The 26,245-nt window shown below is 41.2% G+C and overlaps 1 protein-coding gene across 1 annotated transcript in view; it reads left to right on the forward strand.

The window, feature by feature from the left end:
• The window catches only part of ptgfrnb (prostaglandin F2 receptor inhibitor b), a 77,783-nt gene extending 52,340 nt beyond the window's left edge, over positions 1 to 25,443 (forward strand). The window contains exons 12-15 of the mRNA XM_086282791.1: positions 19,535 to 19,721; positions 19,828 to 19,946; positions 20,073 to 20,123; positions 22,191 to 25,443. Coding sequence (XP_086138917.1) covers positions 19,535 to 19,721; positions 19,828 to 19,946; positions 20,073 to 20,123; positions 22,191 to 22,303 — 470 coding nt within the window. The 3' untranslated portion in view covers positions 22,304 to 25,443. The remainder of the gene's footprint in view (positions 1 to 19,534; positions 19,722 to 19,827; positions 19,947 to 20,072; positions 20,124 to 22,190) is intronic.
• Positions 25,444 to 26,245: the final 802 nt, after the last annotated feature.

Here is a 26,245-nt window from a genome sequence, read left to right on the forward strand (position 1 = left end):
AGGTGTGTTTAAGTCTGCGAAAGTGGTCGAAAGCGGGACAAGTATCCATAACAAACAGATTACACACAAGTTAAAGGACCAATTAGGAAACTGGAATCGAGTGACATGCAGCAGCAAAGGTGTGGCGTGTAGGTTTCCCCAGTTTGGACAACCGCCAAATCTCAGCTTATGCAGGTGTCCTTACATCAAACACACAAAGCTTTTTCTTGGGTGCGACAGCAAGTTGTATAATAACAGCTCGTGTTTGTGTGTGTTCTAATACAAGTGATTTGTTACTGCCTTGACTCTGAAGCTTATTGTTGTGACACAAGAAGGAAACTAAGAAATTACTGAAGAGGTTGAGCAACAGTCTGTGTGTGCGTGCGTGTTAGAGAGAACAGTACATTCCTTAGAGATGGCCAAAAACGGCTCTCCTGTCGGAGCTTGCTTTAACAGCGGGCATGGTGAAACACAATTGCGTACATAACATCCCGCATTGTTCCTCACTGCTTAGTCATTCAGTGCTCCTATTCATTGTTACGCTGACTCAGCCCATTATTAGTGAAACTACTGACTCCATACGTGTAAGTGCGTTGCTACGTCAACATTTATGGAGCGACGTTACATGAGTCAAAGGAACCTGTATCATGTCGCTCTGTCGTCTAAGATATTTTAATATTTTTTACAAATGAGCAGGATGGAAATCGGTTATCATGTCATCCACAGTAGACTGTAATTGTGCAACTAATTAATAGTAGATTTTATCCCAATTGGAAGCTTAGGGTAAGAATTGCTAGCCAAGGAGACCCTTGTGTTCAAACAGGATAACTTCCCAATTGCAGATTGTTGATCTTTGGTGCATGACGAATTCTGATCAGTAAAATGGTAAATGGCCTGTAGTTGTATAGCACTTTTCTAGTCCCTAAGGACCCCAAAGCACTTTACACAACCTGTCATCCACCCATTCACACACACATTCACACACTGGTGATGGCAGCTACATTGTAGCCACAGCCACCCTGGGACGCACTGACAGAGGCGAGGCTGCCGGACACTGGCGCCACCGGGCCCTCTGACCACCAGCAGTAGGCAACGGGTGAAGTGTCTTGCCCAGGGACACAACGACCGAGACTGTCCAAGCCGGGCCTCAAACTGGCAACCTTCCGATTACAAGATGAACTCCCAACTCTTGCGCCACGATCGCCCCAAGTAGGAATTCTGTTTATGAGTCAAAATTATTGCGTAATGAATAATCACTTCCTATGAGGTGTACTGGATGCCCTGTTAGACGCATGGATAACTGTATTACTGTCACGGAGCGCTGTGCGGCAGGCAGGAGTAGGACCCAAAATGCAGGACTCACAGGCACGAGGGAATGAACTCAAAACTCAGCTTTATTCGCTGGCAGAACAGACATATAAACTAAACCAAACTGGGAAACCATAAACTAAGAACTCACAGAGAGACACACAGGGAGATCCACACAGCAAGAGGGACGACGTCACACTGAACAGAGGGAGACGCAGACAGAAATACACAGAGGGTTAACGAGGGAAGTGGGAACACACGGGGAACACAGGTGACACTGATAATCATAACGAGACAGGGCGGGGTGAACTGAACACTGACGGGAGAGGTGAAACAGGAAGTACAGGAGGAGAGAGAGCACGAGTAGAACACCAACGTAACAGGCAGGGGAGACATGGAATAAACACGAAAGGGGACGAGGGCTCATAAATACATAGAGGGCACACAGGGGGAAGAGAGAGCACGGGGAGAACTTAGACATAATGGGCAGACACAATAACACCATGGACAGACAGAGGGAACACAGAGAAGTGGGAGCAGGCAGGCAAAGAACAGAAACCCAACAAATGGCAAAATCACAACAGAACACACACTCGGAATGAACAAAAGCATAAGGAAACACAAAACACTGAGTCCTCAGACTCAGGACCATGACAATTCAGGTGGCAAAAGAAAGAAATGCATCTGTCACGATCCCATTAAAGGTGATTCTTTAACCTGCTCCTCATTCACAAGCCCTTCTCTTCTACCATCATCAAAGCATCTATGACAGGGGTGTCCACCTCCAGGCCTCGAGGGTCGGTGTCCTGCAGGTTTTAGATCTCACCCTGGGTCAACACACCTGAATCAAATGATTAGTTCATTACTCTGGAGAACTTCAGGACATGTTGAGGAGCTAATTTAGTCATTTGAATCAGCTGTGATGGATCAAGGACACATCTAAAACCTGCAGGCCCTCGAGGCCTGGAGTTGGACACCCCTGATCTATGAGAAGATGCCTTCTAATCATAATGATGGACATGCTGTAATTCCTGTTTCCTGCACCATGTGGTACATTTTCAACCATCTTGCCACATGACTCAAACATGGAGTCTGTCTGGTTTATATCATTCTCTTACAGTTTGATGAACTGCTATAAAATGCTTACTCAAACATCCTTTAATGTCAAAGGTATTTAAATTGTTCTTAAACCCAAACCTACAAAAATGTATTTGCGCTTCATCTTTAGTGCTAATGTTCATGTTAGCATTTATTAGTGGCCAACCGATATATGATATCAATATTTGGGGATTTAAATATTTGATAGAGACACAGGAAGCCACAGGTTTCTGTAACATTTGCTACGTGTAGTTATTTGGGAGTTCGTGTTAAGATAATCTCGCTGTGTGGTTTAAAAAATAATTTTGGTTTGCTCACAAGCTTAAAAACAACAGTTACCAGCAGAAAAGTTGCAGAGTGCCCTCTGATGGACAAACTATGCAATATCAACACTAATAACAGGGTTAAAGCGTTAAAAGTGTTAAAGCTCCAGTCTCTTCTTTACATTTTTATTTTCATTTATCAGCCATTAGCAAATGGCCAGCATCGGTCAATGGTTGGTTCTAGCATTTAGCTCAAAGCATCATGAATACATAATAAGTCCTAAGTTGAACTTGTGTGCATGCAGTGAAAGTGGCAGCTTTTAGTTGGTTTTTAACTTGTGCGTGTTTGATTAGTTTTTAGCAGTACCACACACCGATACCTCCACACAGCCGCTGGAGTTGTAGGTAATTATTTTTCAGAAATCTGATGGTGCGTGGGATAACTTCAGACACGATTATTGGCGTTCAAATCGCATTTCAATTACCGTCACCGCTTTCATCACCTTCTGCGTGGGGAGTTTCACGACCCCGGTGATGACGGGAGAATTAATTGTGGACAAATATGTCAGGTTTACAGGATGTTATTCCATAATGATCGGATGCTCTCTTCCACCCCGCGCTGAGATTACTTTGATCCTTTGTTCTTTTAGAGTTCAATTTAGACCTAATTTACTAATCAAGCAAGAGTACCACCCTCCATGGCATACAGTAATTGGACAGTGTAATCATTTGTAAATTAAAGTTTATGGAAGATTTTTCTTACCCTAACTCAAAGATTGATGTGTGTGTTTGTCTCGCTGTCTTTGACCCTGTGTTGTTTTGCTTTTCATTAACTCGACGTGCTGCGTGCGGATATGCAGCCTTCATTACCCGAGGAATGAATGGCATGTTGTTGCACTCGTGGAAGTCTGCACTTGTCAGATGTTGCATGCTAGATGTCAGTGGAGGGGAGATGACATCACCATTAGAGATAGTTTTCTTTGTGTTTTGAAGCAGTGCCTCTAAAAATGTGACACTTTTCACAAGATACCACTGTTTTTAACAGCCTGAAATTCTATTGTTTAAGTAACAGCATATCACTCTGTACCTGCTGGGGAAGGCATAAAGCTTTATTCCTCAGTGATTCACTAGTACAGACACACACTGTTCTTTCCCCTTCCAAATGAGGCATCAGGCATGCAAGCAAAAAGAAAGCTAGATGGCTACAATTAGCAAATGCCAACCAAGATGGTTGTTAAAGGTACTAAACTTAACCAGTGAGCTTGGGAAAATAAATTTGCATTTGAAACAGCTTTCCTCTAAGTAGTTTGTATCACTGCTGTTTACTGTAGTGTGTCTCATAGAAGTGCACAAAGATATTTATAGTAAAAAGTAAACATTGCATTATTCCAAGAAGGTTTTGGTGAAAATTCTTGGGTAATTCTGAGGAAAAACAAATGATATTGAATCCTGTTGGCACAGCGATCATGCCTACATTTGTCTGCCAGCAATCCCTCCAGGTCCACAGTTTTTTTTTTTTTTTTGTTTTTTTTGTTTTTTTTAGAGAACGAGGGCCTAAAAACACGGTTTGGAATAAAACCACGGTACTGGCAGTCTTTTCCTGATTATCTGATTGTGTTTAGTTCTTTTATTTATGTTTGTTCCTTTAAATGAACTCCTCTAGCATATACCATATAGCAGGTTTACCAAGCTAATAACTGGCTTGTATAATTTACTAGAAGAAGACCCAGCCAAAACATTTTATAGAAAGTACGGACCGTAGGTCAATCAATTAATCAATATAGGTGGTATTTACCGTAGCCAGCAGCTGATTATTTGTGTATGTATTTATGTAGTTTGGCCGATACAGGTGTTGGTGCTTACTTCAACTTAATATACACTGTATGGGAAAAAGCATTGGGTCACACCTCTAAATCTTTGCATGCAGGTCCCAGTACCACAGATGTATAAAGTCAAGCATCTAGCCGTGCAGTCTGCCTTTCCAAACATTTGTGAAGCAATGCATTGTTCTAAACAGCTCACTGAATTCAAGCATGATGCTATAATAGGGCTTCACCATTGCATTTAGTTTGTGAGATTTGTGGAATATCTGGGAGGGAACAATCAGCTGTAAGTGGTATTATTGCAAAGTAGAAGAATTTAGGAGCCACAGCAACGGCCACAAAGTCGCTCCAAACCTCCTCCCTTTGCAAAAGTGTCTCCTGGCCAGAGAAAGACAGGATTGGAGTTTATATGATGTAGAAATGATTGTATGGACAAATCCGCATAGAAGTATCGCCCAGCTCTGCAGTTTGGAGACAAGAACCTCTGACAAACTGAGTACTGCACACCTGCAAATCACCAACCCACAGACAGACACATGATGGACAAATGACTGCCTGCTGATGAAGGGTTCCAAAGGTTTTGTCGACTGAGTGCCAATTTAGGGTGCCAGCGTATGAGTGAGCGCCGCACATGAGCAACACAGAAACGCATCTAGTGTTTCCAGCGTGTCTCTGTGTAGGACGGTGGTTTATGTTAGAATTGAGTTTTTTAGTTTTTGACAGTTTTTTAAATCATTAGTCGGGTGGCGTTTACATTTCTTGACACCAGCTACACTTGTCAGTGCTGCCGTGATGGGAACAAGAGATGAAATTAAGCACAAATATTCACTTAACCATGCTCTGCAGCGCTGTGCACTGGAAGCTCGTGCCACATTACTGCTGAGGAGGTGGTGGCAACCAAAATGGCGCTAAAAGGAGATGTGACGTTGGCCTTAATTTGGTTAGACTGCTCATGTGGCCTTTCTCATGAGATACAAAATACTGATTGATATAGTTTAAACAAATTAACCCAGTTCGTGTGTGTATAGTAGAACACGATAACTAACTAAAAAATGCGCACTGCAAGTTTGAAGTTTTATTTTAAAATCAGGTTGGGCGATAGATACACAACGATACTCTCTTTCGCTCCTCTCCTCATTTCCTCTTCAGTCTCTCCTCTCTTCTCTCCACTCTCACCAAATAACCCAGCTGTCTTCGCAGGGCCGACAGGCAGCCGTTAATTAGCCAATCTCACGCTCCGTTAGCCGGCCAGGGACACAGAACGAGGTAGAGAAAGAATAGACCCAGAGCTGGAGAGAGATGGGAAGAGATGGCGGGAGTGAATGGTTGAGGGTGGGGGGGTTGTGGTGGGGAGCTAAACAGATTGTTAAAGTGAGTGAGAGTGGAAGAGAGTGAATAGAGGAGGCAGTAAATGGAGGGAGAGTCGTTGGAGAACACCATGCAAAGTTTCCTAAAGAGAGAGATGAGGACGAGAGGAAGGCAGGGAATTAAAAGTGGCGAGAGAAAGAGTTCAGTAGAAAGAGGGATGAAGAGCGGATAGACGGGGAAGTGTAGGAAGTGGTGATCTGACAGAAAGACCAAATGATTCTCCATTTAATGTTTCTGGTGAACTAATAATTTTTACTACTAAAAACAAAAAACCCAAAGAAAACACAGCCAACACACAGAGTCCATTCAACAACTGTTAGTTGAGGTTAGTTGTAGTTTATATGTATAGTTATTAGACACCCTCAGTTTGAGGATGACAGATTTGCCCATTAAGTCCATCTTTGTGTGCGCTTGGACAAAGAGTCCAGCCCCACCCACCCACCCCACAATCAACAGGACACCAGGTTTAGCTTGTCAGCTCTACCTGTCCCGGTTTCAAACTGTACAGACGCACTACAGATGCCTGAGATTCATAGGTCTGTATTTTTTTTCCTCCTCTTTTTGAATTTTTATCCTCGGCCCAGTGGCCTGAGGCATTACTTGGGTTGTCCGGTACACGGTATATGAGAAACATTGTGAGGGGATTTGTTGACATTCACAGTCAAGGACAAAGTGATTAGGTTTTGCTATTCAAGGTCATGGTGAGCCAACGTAGAGCAGATTAGTTGAGTTTTAAGCTTATCGAGGCAAAATTTCACACATTTCTAATTATAAAAGCACAAAATCATAGCGGGATGGCATTTTATATCCGATGGACAAAGGTGTAAACTACAACCTTTTTTTTTTTTTTTTTTTTTTTTTAATTATTAACTCATATTTACTATATCCACATCATGATGATATGGAAGCCCGTTTCCGCCACAAAAAGAAAAAAAAAAGGATCCATAACTCGAAATTTCGAGTTATTTTCTCGAAATGCTTTTGAGTGCACGTTCTGCGCCTTATGCTTCTGGGTAACAAGAAAGTGACCTCATTCACGTAGTTTACTGATTGGCAGAGCTAACTCCAAATTTTGAGTTAATAAGTCGAAATTTCAAGAAAATAACTTGAAATTTCAAGTTATGGATACTTGTTTTTGTTTTTTTTAGTGGCGGAAACGGGCTTCCATATGATGATACCTTTATTTGACCTTTTTTTTTAAAGCAAAAAACAGAATTACAGAGTCCTGAATCCTACAAGTTGTTTTTGACTCAGGTGTTAGTCAGTTCCTCATTTCCTGTTGTGCTCAGTCTGAGGTAGAGCAAGTCTAATTTCTTGTCTAATAAACCAAACCTCATCTGGAAAAAGTCAGATGAGTGGCCCACCTGGTTGTGCTGTTCTTGTGGTTCTTGCACAGCTTCCTCTGCACACAGTGCAGGTAAAGCTTGTTATGCTTGTCGGTCCCCTTCTGCAGGGCTTTTGGACGTCGTTTAGGAAGTACAGCAGGTCATAATAATGGCTCTTAATCCACATGCATATTAAACAAAAGTCAAGCAAATGACTCAAGAATCATGTTTAAATTGCCTTGTAATAAAAATTTTAGTGCAGCTTGTTTCAACAATTAAAGTACATAAAACTTGAGAAAAATTCAGCAATCATTTGACTTTAAAAAAAAAAAATACATTTCTGTGTCCCCTAGATGACTGCTAAAAGTCAGAACTACCTGTTTCAGGTTTTCAGCTCAAATGAAAGATGACTGACTGAAAACATCAAATGCGGTGCCGTTCTGCCTTTTTTTACTTTATTGAAAAAGTAGAGCAAATGGTTGCCAATCAAAAAGCGGGAAACCGAGCGCTAGAAGAGGAAAAGGGAAGGGACGGGTTTGACAGTCGAACACAAATTGAAAATGTTGCACAGAGTTGCACTGTGCCATAATTTTCACTCCATTACGTCCCACAGTTAAACCGGAGTAGGAACAGAGATGCAGCTTTGAAGAAATCCTTGGAAACAGCAGATCACAGTGTCATCAGACTGCTAAGGCAGCAGTTTTCAAGCAGAAGCGTCGCACATGCAAAGATAAAACATCGTGACCGCACGCAGGGGGATTCTTCTGTTTGGGCTTACACTGCGTGCCAGTCAACAAGAGAGAGTGTCAAAATGTTTCCGACTATAGAAGGCAGTGTTTCGTGGATGCCAATGTGTGATGTGATTGCATCATTAGTCAGGTTGATTGCTTGCAGAAATCTATGGGGCAGTCTTGTGAAACAGTTAACTCTTAAAAATTCTATTCGCTTTCTGGTAAAACACATGTCTGCAGAAAATATTTAGCAGCTCTGCTGAGACCAAAGATGCAGGTGGAAGTGAATATTCATTTCAGTGGTTTAATGAAACGTGCAATCTTACATGGAGATACAGTATTTAAGGTGCTAACGAAAGTGAAAGTCAATATTTCGTGTGACCACCTTTATTCTTCAGCACAGGCTGAACCCTCTTAGGCATCTTTCTCATTATTTCTTTAAGCAGTCTTCAGGAATAGTTCTCCAGGCTTCTTGAAGGACATCCAAAGCTCTTCTTTGGATGTTTCGGCCTTTTGTTCTGTTCTGTCGACATGATCCCACTATGCTTCAATAATGTGGAGGTCCAGCCTCTGGGGAGGCCAGTCCATGACTGATGGTGTTTCCACTGGTATCATTGTCATGCTGGAAAATGAAGCTGTTGTCAGTCTTGTTCTTTCCATATGCTACTGTATGGTGGATCAAATATGTTTTCTGCTTTCATAATTCCATCAGTTTTGACGTCTCCAACACCACTGGTTGAAATCTAGCCTAAACCATAACAGAGCCTCCACCGTGTAGACACTCACTCTTGTACCTTCACATTTATTTGCTTTGTGTAGGTAGACACTTTACTGGTTTATCCCTTCAGTGCTTTTTTAATGCTTGAATGATTGATAGGTCTGTACGAACTGGCTTAAGAAAAAAAGCATTTCTGTTAAACTGGTCAGGTGCAAGGACTGGACTGAAAATGAGGGGAAAATGCAGTCGGTGTCCAAAAAAATGTTAAAACATTCAGAAAGTCAGGAGAACTAGTGTTCAAGAGCAATTTTAAAAAAAAAAGACCATGCCTGGCTCCTTGAAGCAAATAAAAGGAAATGACGGATGGCTTTTGCATAGTGCTGTAAATTCATGGAAGTCTGGATAAATGTAGGTTTCCCAGCTTATCTATCTTTTGTAGTGTAAACATCTAAAAGCAATAACAGACCTAAAAATATATTTCCTATGAAGTCCATATCAGTGTGGTCATTCGTTTTAAGGCAGCTGTATGTCAGTGTGTCAGATAAGAAGTACAATTTGCCTTCATTTACTGGTGTTCTTATTAAACATGCAGCGAGTAACGAGGGAAACTTAGCCTCCCGGTGGCTTTGTTTCTGTGAAGCTAAATGGTGTTTTTATAGTGTTTAGTATTCCACTCTACCAGTGCTGTCCTGCTTTATGGAGCAGAGAGCGCACACACAGTTTCATTAGATGCACTGGTGGTAATCGTCAGTCTTTTGTGTTCGTGTGTGTGTGTGTTTCGGGCAGTTTACGCCTTGGACTCTTCTCAAGGGATTAACCCAGAGAAATCCAATCAGACTGTTTTCATTTCCACCGACAGCCATTTTAGTTTTATTAGCTCAGACAGGAGCCAGATATTCTATTAGAGATCCACTGTAGTTTAGTTTCTGCCATCCTATCACCAGAGAAGAAGACCCTTTTTTGCTTAATGAAGCTGCTGCAGCACCAAAACTCAGGCTGGGATTTGGATACCATTTTTATCACACACTTCCTGATACACCAGGATATCAGTGGCGTTGCTTCCACTCTATCAGATGTGATTTTCCCCATACCAGTCACTGCACACCAAAGCTGCCTAATGTGTAGCCATGTCAGCTTCACGTGACAACAAGAATGCATGAAATCAGATTATTAAGCAGCCTAAACATGCAAAGAGGGACCAGTAGTGGTGTTGGTCTAATCATTTATGTTATTAATCGATAGATTCCTTTTTAAACCTCGATCTGTCACCTCACAGGCCTGAGAGATTAAAGTGCATGGATTTATAGCTTAGACCCGAGCAAAGTTAACCCGCTTCAAATTTAATAAGTGAAATTCAGAGATGGCTTATTTTTACCCCCTTAAGGTTGTTGACACACTGCTTTAGGGAACAATATTCGTCAAAATAACTCAGTGCTACAATTAAATGATCACTTGAGTTTGATTTGTTTTCTTTCTTCTCATAGTTGACATGAGTTTCCATTTTTATGCACTGCACTCAAATGACGAGGGGGCTGGAGTCCAAGTCTCGCCACCGAGACCTCATTTAAACAGGCCAAGAAAACGATCAATGATCGCCATTGCATCCTCTGGTCGCTGTGGAAAAATGTGTACTCCCCAACCAGCTGACAGGTAGTAGCTGGAGGTTGCTAGCTGTCAGTCACAAAGTGGGTATTGCATTTAAAACCTACTTGTGAGTACTTTGGTTACTAGCAGGTTGCCACTGCTTCCCATAGTTTGCATGGAAAATACCTACTTGCTTGCAAACACTTGCATCTACTCGCCTAGCAGTAATTTGCCTTAGCAATAAGCAACATGTTAGAAAAGACTCACATGTTTCCATCTGTGGTTCACATCTTCAATGCAAACTACGAACAACTGCAGCAGCCTGCTGCGATAATAGATCATGGTTTGGGTTCAAATATACCCTTTTACAGTCCATGGCTTTAACTCATGTTTTACTTGCGCTTATTCACCCGGTCACCCAGATGTCCATTTGTTTTGTTTTTTTTCCTTTTGAGGTAGGACAGTGTCCTCAAACCAGATGGCAATGGTATCAGACAGTTTGTTTCTAATCCCTTTGCAATTCTTAAGATGACGCAGAGACACCACAGAGCTTTGCTGCCAGCTTCACAGGAAGCCCAGTAAAGGGTTAAGAGTTCAGTACGCCTGAAATAAGCCAGATCGTCTGACCACGTCTGAAAGCAGACTACCTGGCACAAGAAGCCGGCCGTCATAGGCTGCGTCTCACTGTGTCTCAGTGCAACTGTACAAATGGAGATAACGCCACACACTTCAGGCCCAGCTCGACTCAAAGGCTTTTTCCCTCCTTCTGTACATGAAACGTGATTGAAGTAGGTGTGTGAAGAAAGAAACACGAGGACATAAGGGAGATGCTGAAATTCTGTTTGACAATCCAGAAAGACTTTACTTTTTGCTTTTCGTTTTTTTTAAGTGTCTTTTGTGCAGCCCTTTTGAGATGATACATCGTGGGCCACTTACTGCTTTTTTCCTGCAGATGATCATTACCTAATTGCAAACAGTTTGACCAAATCTTTGTTTATTAAAAACGCAAACTAGCTTATTTTACAGTCTGTTAGATCACCCTTAGAGCAGCTTTCTTTTTTTCTTCCTTTTTTTTGATGCCGTGCTTACATGCAGTGAAATTATGGAAATAGTTGTGTGCACGTGCTTATGTAGCAGCACACACTTCTTCTTTTTTTCCCCTGTTTCTTCTGCTGGCTCTGTTTGTAGTACACAGGAAGCTTAAAGGCAGTGTTTAAAGCTTGTCAAGTAACTGTTGAGAGAGTTCACGAGTTCATAAAAGAGGGGTAGGAAGGTCTGGACAGCGGTCTAGATTCAGAGGAGGAACAGCTGTGGGCAAGAGGCTGTGCGTCACCCTGCTAGTGGGGGATCAGTTACTCCTAGAGCCCCTCTCGTGAGGAGGGGGCGGGTGGAGGCCTCTCTCTGGTGATACCGCGTCCTCTCCAAAGGCACAGCTTGAGATGCGTTCACATTTCCGAGTGCCTTTTTCTGCCGTTTATTTATGGCTGTGTAATAAACAAAATAATCTTCTCAGTCACTAAGTATTTTAAATCCCCTCTCTTCCTACCTCCTTCCCTCCTTCCTTCCCCTCGTTCTCCGTCCGCTCCACCATCAAGAACAAAGAAATAAAGGAAGGAGGCTAACTGAGAAAGCGGAGGCTTTCTAATTATAGCTCCGTTCCTCGAGTAGCGGTGTCGTCGCTGAAACAAGCAACCGGAGTTTATGCATCAGAATTATGCAAAGCGCGTCTTTGATCACTCACGGCAATGTCAGACTGTAACCTGGTGCTATCACAGTGTCAGAGAAATGCCTATCTTCTGACTGTCAGCTAGCCACTTTTTAAATGATGTCATTATATAAGAGTGTAGCTGTAGTCATTATGCAGTGGATTAACGTCTTTTTAAAAATCTTTTCACATACCGAAATGTGCTATTTTTACTCTTTTTTTTTTTTTTTTTTTTTTTTTTTTCCTCGCAGGTATTCAGGAAAAGTGTGTTTGGCCAACAAATTAAAGTAACATTGAATGGAATCACTTTGTTGAACATATAACCAGGACATACCAGAGAAAGGTGGCACTCAAAGAATAGAAACCCATGGTCGCTGTCTCAGTCACTGTGCCCAAAGAGTCAAACCTGAGCTGTTTCCCTGGTCCGCAGGTACAGCAGAGCTGCACGACAGGCAGACATGATATCATAGTAAAGATGAAGCAAATGTACTAATCATCTTTAATGGGTGACTGAAGCTATATCGTGGACTATCATGGCATTTGTTTAGTGCTCTGTTGGGTTGACACAGACACGTCAAATGTATCAGCACTTTGAGTTGAGTTGGTAATTAACCCTTTAAAGCCGGTCAGAGCAGCACGCTCCATTTTGCGTAACTATTTTTAAATCCCGGTAGCACTGCAACCACGTAAGCTAGCACAATAAATTTTTTTGCATATGAAACCGGAGGAGTTGTACTTACATCTGATGCCATCAGCTTGTCCTCGGTCACAGTTTCCTTCCACATATAGCTTTGCAAAAACTGCATAAAAAGCACTTGCACCAACAAAAACATAATATTCCAGAAACACGTTTCTGGGATGCTTAGAAGTCATATTGCACTGGAAATAGTTTATTTTGATGCATATGCTGTTTTTGTGCAAATTTGCAGTATAATATTTATTTTCATTTTTCCTGCAGTATATAAAAATTGGTGTATTTCAAAAATAAAACTATGAAAACACTCAAAATAAATTTCCTGTGGTGGGAAACTATTTTGTGCAACTTTTTTGTATTTACAGTTTTGAGGGATAAGCCTCTTAAATTTCTCTAACTAGAAATATATGTTAAAAAAACAAAAACGATTTTCAATTTTTTTTGTAGTTTATTGCACTTAATGCAGACATTATTAAAATTTGGGCTATAATGGTTGTATTGATGTATAGCAACTTGAAATGCTCCCAAAAATGGCACTACAGCATGTAAAAATATAATATGAGCTCTGGCGGACTTGGTTCTATGGTAGGTCTTAAAGGGTTAACTTATATTATCGTGTTTGCACATGTCTAGTGCGAGTATGAACTTGCTGAGGCGGTGGGGTTGTTTTAAAGTCCCCAGGCTGTTTCTGAGCTTTTTAGATCATCCGGTCAAAGGATTGACGTGGTCACGCTATAGGGAGGCGTCTGTCATCCTGTCTGTCCATTGTTCACAAGAATAACTACTCTTCCTGGAGTGTTGGTCAGCTTTTATTGAAATGCAAGGATCACCTAATGGATTTTGATTATATTGTGGTCAAGGTCATATTTGTCATTCTCTGTGGATTTTAATTCTCATTAGTTTATGCAAAACAGCCAAACCAGTGACAGGGAAACTTCTCACCTTTTTTTCTGTGCTTCACACATTATAATAACCTGTGAACTGCGGTGGATCGTGGGCTGGATGAGCTACAGCGTCACCAGTGTTCTGGTTATCAGAGTTGTCTGGTGGCTCCATGCTTCGTAGTTTTTATGTGGTTGTGTTTAGATAGGAGTTTCCAGATACCATTACCAAGGTGGCTGCTTGGGGTGTGCAGTCTTTCTTTCTGGGATTTATCAATACAATGGCGCGATTTACACAAACATTAGCAATCAAATGGTAACCCAACCAAATTCTACCACTTTTGAAAAGTTAAACTAAAAGTTGGTGTATCTGACATGCAGTAATAATGATACATTTAAAAAAACCAACCACACATTTCTAATAGGAGCACCTACCATTGTAGCAGGATATAATGAAATAAAAGGAACAGCAAAATAAATCTTCCTAATCTCTTTAAGCTGAAGTCTCTGTATGAAATATGCCTGTGCCTGAGATTATTATAGCTCATTTGATGACATCATAAAGATCCAAGACTAGAGAAAAGTGCTCGAAACTAGTCATTTAGAGGTGTCTGATGAGTCCGCCGCCTCTAACACTATTTATACAGTAAATAGCATGATGGGTCCTCTGTTCTATAAATTATGAGTGACCACTTTTTTTTTCTCTAAACAACTAGAAAACTTAATTTGAACTTTTCTTTCACTCCTCCTTTTCCTTCATTTAAACCAGTTCTGAGCGCAGGGCGTGATTCTTCAGGTCACTTTGAGTCCACCGCCCAGGAGACCATCATTCATATCATACTCATCATTCATCTTGCACAGGAACTCTTTCCATGTTTTTCTTTGACTGAAGCGTGTGCTGGTGGGATCCCTGACCTAATATGGGGATCAGGTTTGGAGGAGCAGGCCTCGGTGTATTTCACCACGCCTGTGCTCCAGAGTCTCAGAGGAGTATTGGCTTACTTTTAGGCAAGCCTCGAGGTACATTAGGTTTGAGAGGGGAAAACAGCTTGAAACACTTAATGTGATGGTGGTGATTGTTCGTAAATACTTACAACCCTTCTGTTAGTGGTGAAAGTTTTATCGGGGCAAAACGGGTACGACCATCCTGAAGTGTCCTGGAATAAACTTGAAGAAATGTGATCTTGTCTTTAAAGTTTGATTAGCTGTAACTCTTTGTCATTAACTTTTTTTACTAGGAGAGGCAGAAGTGAGGAAGGACTTGATTATTTTCTTGATTAATCATTTATCCTGTTAAACACCAGCACAATTTTTTTTTTCTCCATCCTAGATCACAAACACACAGACCAGCAGCCAGTTCTCACAGTCAAGCAGACCAGATTGTCACATTATAATTTTAGCCTTAATTTTGGCATTTTTTATCTGCGCTGTAGCAGCTTTGAGGAGACGTAGCTTTCTTGAGGATGTTACAGGGTAACTCGGCCCTGTCTCCATGTCAGAACTTTGAAGTCTTCGGTCGATTCTGGTCAGTGAGTCTGGAGGGTGTGTGTGTGTGTGTGTCTGATGTGTGTGAGGTCAGTCGACCCGCGGTGTCACCTCCTGTTTCCTCCTCTTTGGTTGGATGGAGCGCTCGGCTACTTGTCTTTGTGCAAAAATATCAGTGCCCTCCCTCTAGGCTGTCTCAGTGCATCTTCATCATCACCTTCATCATCGCTGCCATCAATTGAGTCAGATTTAACAGTGTGAAGGGAAGCTTTATGACTTTATGTGAGCGTCGCATTAACTCTTTAAAAATGACCAAATCTTAACTGATTTCTTTACCTTGATATCAAAGATTCTTCTGATAATTGAAAGTTGAAAAGAAATGATTTGCACATTATTGTACATTGTTTACATAAAACAACTGCATATTACACAATAACGATAATTTAACCAGTACAAATGTGGCTAACTCCACTGAAATCAGGCTCTGCACACGACAAAAGCGGCTCCTCTCCTCTAAATGAGAAGCAGTAGAGTTGATTTGCCAAAATTACATCCTAGTGTCCAGTGTGTCCACTTCTCCACTAACAGGAAGTGATTGATTTAGACTTTGGAGAGAGGACGGCCGGGGAGGAAGCGCGCTGCGACTTCTAATCTTGTGCTCTTGGAAAAGCAGCACCTCAGAATAAAAGTGCAGTTTGCTGAAGTTCTGCTGTTGTTATTTCAGCATTAAATTTAAATTCTCATGAATAAAATCTGCATGTTTAGTGTGGTTGCGTTACCATTCAAGAAGGTTTAAAGTAGAATTTGTAAGTTCATAAAAGCAGAATAAATCCAGAGAATATGGAGGCAGAAAAATGATGATACTCATCAAGCTGTACAGCGGTGCGTAAAAACACGCGCTTACAAATGGTAATTTTTATTGGGTTTATGTTGATAAATCAATATAGTTTTGACAAATAAAAGCAGCTTACACTTAAAAATATTTCTAAATTGGACCATCGGACGATCGGATACAATCATGCTAAAAAGAAAGTACACATTATGTCAGGTTTTAAGGTTTTATAAATCGGACTGTGAAATGAGGTTAATTCACCTTCAGATGAACAACAACATATGACATATTATACTTTATTATTTATTTAATAAGAATTAAGCCTTAATACAGAACCAGCCCCTCATTATTCAGTAGTTTGTAGAACCACCTTTAGCAGCAATAGCATGAAGTGTTTATTTCCTGTGTGACTTTGTCAGTCACATCATGGTGAAGGAGTTTTGATCCACTCCGCTTTAAAAGATTACAGCATGTAATCGGGTTCAGATCTGCACTTTTTCAGCCATTCTGTTGTAGATTTGTTGCTGGACTTGGGATCATTTACCTGCTGCACGATCAGTTTAAGCCAAGCTTTAGTTGTCAGACAGGTGGCCTCACATTTGATTGTAGACTACTTTGATATATAGAGGAAATCATGGTCGACACAATGACTGCAGGGCGTGCAGGCCCTGTGGCTGCAGAACAAGCTCAAACCATCGCGCCTCCACCACCGTGCCCGGCAGTTGGAATGAGGTGTTTGTGAATTATGTCCAAGCATCTCCACTTTTCTATCTAAAGAATGGTTTCCGTAGGTTGCTACGCTTTGTTACATTTTAGCAAACACATACTTTTTCAGCTTTCTTCTAATTGTATCGTCAACAACTTTGCCATTTAACATACTGAGAGTCTGAGATGTTTCCCTGTGCATTGCCCTGTCTGACCTTGATGGGAGTTTGCAGGACATCCGCTCCTGGGATGATGGTTATTAGTAAGAATCCAGGTTTTAGTCTCTTCCGCACAGACCACTCTTCAGAACATGGTCAGAAATGTTTTAATGAAAATATAAACGGCAGCATTTGCCTCAAAAACTTTACATCAGTCTGACTACGTGTGGGATAAGGTGACATTTTCCGTCAGTGGAGCTAAAACTTCAAAAGAAAAAGGTACACGCTTTAGGGCTCGTCTTTGAATGCTGCTTTAACCTCCTAAGACCCGAACTCTTCCACGGCATGCATTTTTAATTTCTCTTTGATATTTAGGCACATTGGGGCCCGATAAATGTAAAAACAAAGAATTACCAGATTTTTTTTTAACCTTATTTTTGTTTTTATGAAAAATCAGAGCCACATATGAGGATATCCGTTTAAAATTTTGATAGAACAGTAGCAGTATAATGTCCTCGTAAGTGGATATCAGACCAAATTGAGTATTTTGGTCTAAATAACCCAAAATAGGAGGTTAATTTCAAAAAGTGGTTTATGGTGTGATATTGGAAGGGGTGATGAGATTTCCTGCTAAATCGAGATTATTTTTGAAATGTTCTGGTCTTGCTGTACTGTACATACTGTACTTTTTGGGGGGCCCTCTGGTCATCTTCTGGTGTGGCGTTCAGTCACACAAAACCTTGACTATCTACAGCAAAACTTAATGAAATTTCAGCCTAGTGTCACACACAGGAGGGCAAACAGTTTTCAGGTGATGACCAATATTGAGACCTGGGGGTGCTAAACTTGATACCAAGGTCGGTGTTATTACTATCGCCGCTGCTGCTCACGCTACTACTGATTTTTAATGATGTAGCACTTGAATATTAAAGCCATTAGGGAAGAGAGGGAGAGAGAAATTGAGATGTGATTCATTTCTCTGCTCTGGCTGAGTTCACTCCTCTTCTCAGTTTTTTTCCTTCTCTTCATTATATTCGCTACATCCATTCTCCCCACCTCTTTCTTCCTCCCCATGTCTGTTTCTTTCACTCTTTTTTTCATAATTGTTTTTCATCATCATTTATCTTATTCTTTCTTTTTTCTTTTTTTACCCTGCAAATGTTCCTTTTATTTTTTCATCTGTATCCTCTATTTGTCTCCTAAATGACAGAGGATGACTAAGACTCCATGGGGTTTTTATTGTGCTTCAGTGTGTGTGTGTGTGTGTGTGTGTGTGTGTGTGTGTGTGTGTGTGTGTGTGTGTGTGTGTGTGTGTGTGTGTGTGTGTGTGTGGGAGGTAGAGTGCTAATAGTCTCGCTCGCTCTCTCTCTCTCTCTGACAGACTAATGACTAGTTTGTGCTTCTGTCTCTCACGCTCGCTCTCTCTCCCCTTCTCTCCCCCTCTCCCTCTCGCTCTCTCGCTCTCTCTGAAATAATTAGCTCGCTCGCCCCCTTTTCCAAAGATTGCATCTATTATCACGAATTCTATCAAACTCTCGTCCCCGTTTTTATTTCTTTTGTCATCGCTGTCGCCCTTTTATGATGCGTGTCCGTCTCCCTGTCTTTTTATCTTAATGTGGGAAAAGGAACGCCGGCGTTTATAATGTGGTGATAATGGATTTATTCTGCTTTCTAGATTTCCTCCTCTCTTCTGTTTGTTATCGTAGTGAAATTAGGGCTGTGCTGGACCTCAGAAAACACTCAGTTTCTACAATGAAGTCGGTACAGTAGCGCTTCTCTGTAAGTGTTAGGCTGGTTAAGGTCGATGTTAGCCAGTGTTAGTGACTTAAAGGCTTAAAGAAATACTTAAAACTGAGCTGGGGTGTCGTGATCAGCGGCAGTAACACACACTTCAGCTGCCGTGCCTTCTCTGACTCTTCTGTCAAATAAAGCGACTTTGTTCTCCTAAACGGCTCGTTGGTTTGCGCTTGATCTCTTACTGGCTTCAAATATGTCACATCGCTGCAGTAACGCTATCTTTTAATGGCACTTCTAATGTTCTTTATTAACTGACACATACAGTATTTTGCCTTTGAGCTTTCTTTTGTAGTTTGTAAGGTTCAGGTTGAAGGTATTTGAGAGACGATGGGATTGGTTGGTATAAGCACGTTAACACGACGTGCGGATATTGTTAAATAAACGCTCAGTTTTGTATTGAATGGAAGTACTCACTGAAACATTACCACCAAAGAAAACCTGTATAATACTGATCTGTGTTCAGGTTGTACAAAGTGTGTCCATAGTGGGTTTAGCCTTGTTTGGCAGTCCAGCTGTGTCCCATCTAAACAGACCAAACGAGTTACACAAATTTCAGCATAGGTTTAAAAAAATGGTTTTAAAGGTGTTCAGAGGTTCAACACTTAGCTAATAGTGCAGTTACTGAATGTCAGAAACTACACTGCACTGCACATTCCTAATATATGTATGAATGATTAGTTAATATCTCATTTGTATATTTTCTTCTGTCTGTATTTTGAATATATTTACACACAGGCGGGGGGGTTGAATCTAATGCACAGAACTTTTGGATCTAATATGCCAGAAAATGAAGATCTTTGAACCTGGTTTTATCCTTAAGTTCGTATTTTGTATCTTCAACTATTTAAAATCCCAAAAGGTTGATTCTGTTCATCTGGACGCGGCTTTTTCTGAAAACGCTGCGTCCAGATGAACAGAATCAACCTTTTGGGATTTACTTGGATGATTGAGAATGCATCAAGACTATTTAGATACTAAAAAACGTATATATTGATGTCTATTAGTTAAAATCATCACCACTCTAAACATCTTAAAAGTCCATCACAGCTTCACTTAAATTTGTTTCTGTGTGTCTCTCAGACGACCTGGCGTACGAGGTGAAATGGTTTTTCACCCGGCTGCGCGGCGGACCCGCGTCGGTCCAGGTGGCCAGCGTTGACCGCTTTGGCGTTGTGAGAAAAATCAACCGTAATTCATCCAGCGACGTTACAATAGAGCGCAAAGACACACACACCTACCTGCTCAACATATTTGGCACTCAGGACAGGTGAGGTGCAAACGAATGATTTGTCTGTTTAATCCCTTTTTGGCTGAGAGACTTGCACAGCACCATGACCGTCATCACAACAGCCTGTGTCCTCTGTGGTTTCCAGTGACAGTGGGGAGTATTTCTGCTCCGTCACTCCCTGGTACCTGTCGGCCTCAACGGGAGCCTGGACAGAAGCTCAAGAGCTGACATCATCCAAAGTCTTCCTCGCTGTCAAATTTGCAGGTGTGGTGCAAAAGACACGCAGTTACGTTATAACATGAACACATTGAAACATAAAAGTCTATGATATATGTGCGTTATTTTGTTATACGTAACACCAATTCTCTTGTTTCCTCTCTCCTTCTGCAGTTTGGGACTCCCTAAAGTTACCTCTCTTATATGGTGCATCAGCCTCACTGGGTAATATAGTCATTATATGTTTGTTGTACTTCAGAGACTTTGCTTTAGGCAATCTTTAATTGTCTATATCCTTTTCTTTCATCTAGATGACATATTTTTAGGGATTTAAGATTTAATTATGGATTCATTTTTCCACAGTAATGCCTGATTATCTCCAAGTCCTCTAAGTGAACTTGTACTTTTTACCGCTCGGCCGCAAAAGGCTGATGGGGTATTGTTGTCAGGTCACAGGCAACGCGGACACCCAAGTTTTTGCGATTCGATAATGAGGCGACGTAGGATATTCAAATTGATACCATAGATGCATCTCTTAAAAGGCTCGGACGAGTTTGAGTCCCAGTGACCTTGACCTCAAGATGATCTCAAGACCTGGGAGGTCACTAAATCTTCTAGAAAGCTGAGGGGTAGCACTGGAAACTTTTTTTTTTTAATTTGTGACTCAAGCAGAGAAGCTTTGATTCACAGTAGAAAATAATCCTTATGTATTTTATACCGAGCCCTGGTGCAGCGCCTCAATCTATCCTCTCTAAAGCAAGGTGTTTTAGTGACATTTGGCCTTCTTTTAAGATAACCTTCTTCTGATTGGCTACCCTTTGCAAACAGAAGGCCACTCTCTATGATATCATTGAGAGCCAAAAGTAGAAAAAAATGTTTAGACCAGTCTAAAGCCTGGCCTTTTAGCCCATGGGAATTACTTCTACACTTTGCTTGTGTTGAGTATGAGTAACCACTGTTGTGACTGTATGTTTATGCCAGAAAACGAGGAAAAACGCAGAAATCACCAACTCCTGAGTGCAATTCGGTATTTCTTCGACTTTGACAGCTGACTAGCTGTGCACCTAAACAGTACATCACAGCTTTCTGGTTTCCTTGTTCTCCTGTACTGTTCTATAAAGCGTCCTCTTGTGTTATGTGTATAGGATTGTGTGTAGACATTTATGAAAGTGTGTTGTATTGCTGTTGCAGTGCTGAATGACAAGCTGTTGTTGTCTGATTCTGAAAGAGGGCTAACTAAAATGTTGACTTAGCATGAAGAAAATGTTAAATGTAGCCAAGCGCAGCAGAAAAATGTCTCTGGAAAGTGAGAAAAGCTCGGCTCACTGATGCTTGCTGTCAGCGAGGGCGTCCTTGCGAAAAGTGCTGGCCGACAGACTCTTTTGTGTTTTCTTTTGTGCTGCACTGCACTTCGCTTGCTGACGGTGTTCGTCTCTATTTAGGACACATTTCTGATAGCTGGCGTTGTCCGTGCACTGCGGACAAGAGTTTAATCAAAATAGTCAGTAGAGTACAATTTAATTTGCCTTAATTAGCACTGATGGGGATTTTGGAAAGCAAGGATGGGCTTTTGTGTTTGCTCTTCACATAAAAATCTGTGTTTTTATTAGTGATTGTTGCAGCAATGCTAGCAGCAGCTTTGCCACAGAAGTGATTATAGTCCTGACGTAGCCGTAGTCTTCTCGGTGCCACATGAGCTGGAGACGAGGGAATCCCTGCATGTCAACTTTTAGGCGCTTGAACCAGTGCCTTAAACAGACAAGAGAAGATTGGAGTAATGAGACCTTAATCAGAGTTAAAGCTATCTGTCATGTGCTCTCTACCTCCGGAAGTCGGTCCCTTTTCCCAGCACTGGCCAAGAAATTCTTTTGTCAGATTTGTACAGGGCTGTGGTTTAGTGGTTAACGCATTCAGCTTGCATGCAAAAGGTCCCTGTTCAATGGCCAAACTCAATCCTGGATAAAATGGGAAGTCTGTGTCTGGAAGGACTTACAAAGGGTATAAAATGTGTAGCAAATCAGTCAGTACCTTGTGAAATAAAGGAGCAACCAAAAGTACCTTATTCTTCTGTAAATTTGAAGTGTGTGAAGACTAATATTAGCCACTGAACAGGGCCAAAACATTAAAGACACTGTTTTTAGAAGGTTGCTAAAGTTATTCGCTTTTATTGTATTACTAGTTAAAATGGTACTCATGAATAAATGCATCGATAGAAATGGTAGCATTAAGAATCGTTGGATTGGAATGGTTTTATTGGTGTCGGTAACATGGTGCCTGTTCTGGTTTTTCCAGGTGTCGGCCTCTTCTCTCTGGTCCTGGGTCTGGTTTGCGCCCAGTGCTGCTGCCGCAACACCGCACACCTTCCACGCTCACGCAACAAACTCATGGACCTGGAGATGGACTGACAAACACTTTCCCCCGCGCCCTCACACTGCAGCGCTCACAGGAAGCACCACACGCATAACAGACACACGCCCATAGACGATTTCTGGGACACCCAGTTGTTCCCGGGCGACGGGCGTTGGGATTAAAACGCATTTTCGCAGTGCTTTAAAAGGTGCTCAGGACTGTTGTTTTTTTCAACTCTGCAGTGTAGGAGCAGGGGACTTTCACGCTCACCAATGGGGAAAAATAGCCTTTCAGACTTCTGTTTCTATGAAGAAATCTTGTGGCACTTCTAGAGAATTTTATGCAGATAAATTTGTGCCCTGCCGACACCACCGCCGTACAAGAAGCTCTGAGGGATCCAGAGCTTAATATCCGAGGAACAGGAGACTTCTGAGACATCACTGCCACTTGGGAATAAGGGATCAGTAAACAGATCTGCTGCCTCTATAACCACTAGGGATAACAAATGAAGTGCTCAGGCCTGACTAAATGCTTTTTTAGGTTTTCTTTTTTTTACTTATCCTGATGCCAAGGCAACCAGTAAGCAACGTACCAGTGAATCCCACTATAATCTCTTTTTGGGGAAGCACGTAAAATTCATGGGTTCTTTGGGGTTGGCGAGACTGGAGTGCCATTACTTAATATGAATCTGCACAAGGTTAAAAGACATAATATATCCCTACTTAAGTCACATGGGAAACATCTGCTGAAGGTGTTCTGGCATTGCGCTACCACCCCAAAGTATTCCCACCTTAACACCTGGACTATATTTACCTTTATTCTCAACTCTAGTTTTTTGAAAATTCAGAGATTTAAAAGAAATGAGACATTTTTAAGCTTTACACAGAGATATGCAGCGTGTTTGTGTGTGAGATATACTGTACATGGTGCCAATATTTTGAACTAATGGAGGCGTGCTTGGTTCGTATTGCCACATCAACACTTGAACTGCTGCTCAGAGCGGCAACAGCAAGCACTCTTCTTTTATAAATATTCAAAAATGTATCCAGCTGTTATTTTTGCCCGGGTCTTGTGTGTGTTTCGTACACTGTGTGAGTGCTGTGCTACAGTATGTGAGACAAAGAGTTGCATGTACTGTTTTGTAATAACAGTATGATGTCATTCATGAGCAACACAAGGCGTTTGTTTTTGGTTTTTTTGTTTTTTTTCTCCCCCACGGTTACATTTTGATCACATCAAAGCTTCCTACATCTAGATTTGAAAAGCTAGCTGTCACCTCGCTATGGCAGACTCAAGTTTGTTCGTACTGTGAACAAAATGACAAAAATAGTTTGGGTGACGTAAGGAACTTGGTTTCTTCTGTGGTTTGAAGTTTTCAATAAAGTGATGCATGTTTCTTAGCTTTGGGTATAAAAGGAATAGTCGAATAACTTGGGAAATGTGCTTAGCTTGGTTAGCTTAGCATAAAGGCTAAAGGAGGGGAAATGCTAGCCTAGCTTGTTCAGAAGTGAAGCAGTTTGCTCTGAAAGAACTTACTCTTCCCTCTATATTTAACATTTCCAACCATTTTGCATAACCAACATAAATGAGACTCTGATATTGTTGCTAAGCATTTTATGTCACTTTTGGTTTAGCTAAGATAGCAGTTCTCCTCACAAACAATATAAAATATGGACGTAGCTACTATGTCATCCACTGGTTTCTGGAATCCCATTTTGAAGCCTTGAGATGAGCATTTCCACTGTTGCTGTGTTCATTGCAAAAAAAAAAAAGAAGAAATAGTTGAGACAAAGAAGGGTGGGGCCAACTGTGAACCTGTACCGTTATTGGCTAACAACTTGGGAGTGGCAACTTATTAGCTAAGAGACGTGTGGTTCATTCCACAGATAATGTTCCATGAAACACAGCATGACCAGAAGTTACAAAATATAATTTTTAAATTTTAATTAATCAATTTTTCAGCTACATCTATCGCCATCTGGTGGCCTTCAGATAGAATGCCGGTTTAAGGCACTTTTTCCAAACGGACAGCTAACAGCTACATCCATGTTTTATGCTGTTTGTGGTTCCTTTACACACCATGAAGAAGCTACAGTGTAGCTAAAAAACAGACCAGTAAACTTCCAGTTGTTCAAGACGTGTCAACAACCAACGCGTGCATTATTTTCCCTTTGATATGTTTAGGTTCTGATTTTTCAACAGTCCTGCTGTTTTCCTTGCACCTGCTTGATAAAACTCTAAAATGTATTTCTATAAACAACAACAAAAAGAAACCTGCAATAATCTGCAATAATCAGCCAACTGGCAAAGTTAGCTGTGTCCAACTCGCATCAGCTGACATCTGTTTAGTCTCTGTGGAGTTTTTATCGCAAGTGAATGAACTTGCAATGACGGGTGTGTCGTGCCGACTGCTGTAGGAACACACACATACTTGAAGCAACCACACACACAGAAAATGAGGAAGTTTGTGTCCAAACCCAGCAGGATCCAAGTGGGCCTGTTGGGTTTTTAGCATGATGTGCCAGCCGGTTTTCTCCTGAACTGGCTGGGGTTGAATCAGGCTTTGTTTGATGTGTTTTAAAGAGAGTTTTAAGCAACTTTACGAGCAATATGAGGCTGTAGTCGGGTCACAGCTCCCAGAAAGCTAAACTTCTATTATTCACTCTTAATCAGAACTAAAACACTGTTAACTCAGGCAGCCAGTGCGGAGCCATTATCCAGTCACAATAAACAGATGCCCATCACCGTGTTTCTGAGTTAATGTTTTCATATCACATTTTTTCTTTTAACTGAAACCGAAACCAGTGGTCTGCATCATTTCCACATGCATCTTCCCGGAATTAGAAAAACACTGGTGAGTGTTTTGGCTTGGCTTAAGGAGGCTGGTTATTTCAGAAACTTCCAGTGTGGTTCCTTAAATCCTCTCCATGATTATACTGGTGCAGTATTCAGAACAATTTCTTCCACTATCATTAACATACACACACCTACACATTCACAGGTAAACAATATCACTCTGTGCCAGTGAACAAGACCTAAACAAGAAAAGTAGCATCAGTACACATCCCTGATCATGTGATTACATCACTGCAAGACCTCCCCAGTGTCTTTTTATTTTGTCATTTTATTGCAATTAGTATGATGACTCATGATGATGTTTTTTAATAAACAGATTTGTAAGATGTATTCATTCTGACAGTTGTTTCTGTATCGTCTCATTTTATTGTGTGGTGCTTCATGAGGATGATTTCGGTATTGGTCAGTTCCATCTGTCACCTAGGTTACCCTTGTCTTCACTCCAGCTCTTTATGAGCACAGACATGACTATCATGACTATTTTAAGGTTTAACCCCAACTAAAGTTGTTTACGAAGGGGGGGAACTATCCATTGGAGCCAAAACGGTTTTTAATGCTGGAAAAATGGCATTTTAACCTGGGAGTCTGGACGATCAGCTATTTGTTGGAAGCAGTCTTAAGTGGCCATTAAACCTACGATTTTGGCACATCGGCATTGGATACATTTTCTGTCACTGGCTAGACAAAAAAAGAAAAAGTCTGGGTCACTGCCAATCAGATGCAGTGTTGGGTGTATACTGGCAAAATGTGGTTGTTTCTGTGTGTCTGAAACTCAGACAAAAGCAGAGCATGAGCGGCTCACCTGTAAACGACACTAGTGACTCACAGTCTGTCAAATGGAAAATCGACCATGTTGTCAGTTACAGTCCCCCGTTTCCCACCATTCAATTAAATATTCATCTAAGAAGTGAGTTTGCCATTACAAGCTATTAATTCATAAATATGGTACTGTGCAAAAGGTTTGTGCCCTTCTTCTTATGGTATATGGATATAGATTATGTTTATGATACATACTTGTATGTTTTGCCAAGGAAATGGGAGGAATTTGTTGAAATATGTAAACATACATGGAAATACAGTATGTAAGGCACAAACGGAGTCGGTCAATATTTGGTATGACCACCTTTATTCTTCTGCACAGT

Source organism: Aulonocara sp. 'chitande type north' Nkhata Bay, linkage group LG23, assembly GCF_057382095.1.
Source record: "Aulonocara sp. 'chitande type north' Nkhata Bay isolate Kocher_YH1m ecotype deep benthic linkage group LG23, A_spYH_male_GT1.1, whole genome shotgun sequence".
Classification (NCBI taxonomy): Eukaryota; Metazoa; Chordata; class Actinopteri; order Cichliformes; family Cichlidae; genus Aulonocara; species Aulonocara sp. 'chitande type north' Nkhata Bay.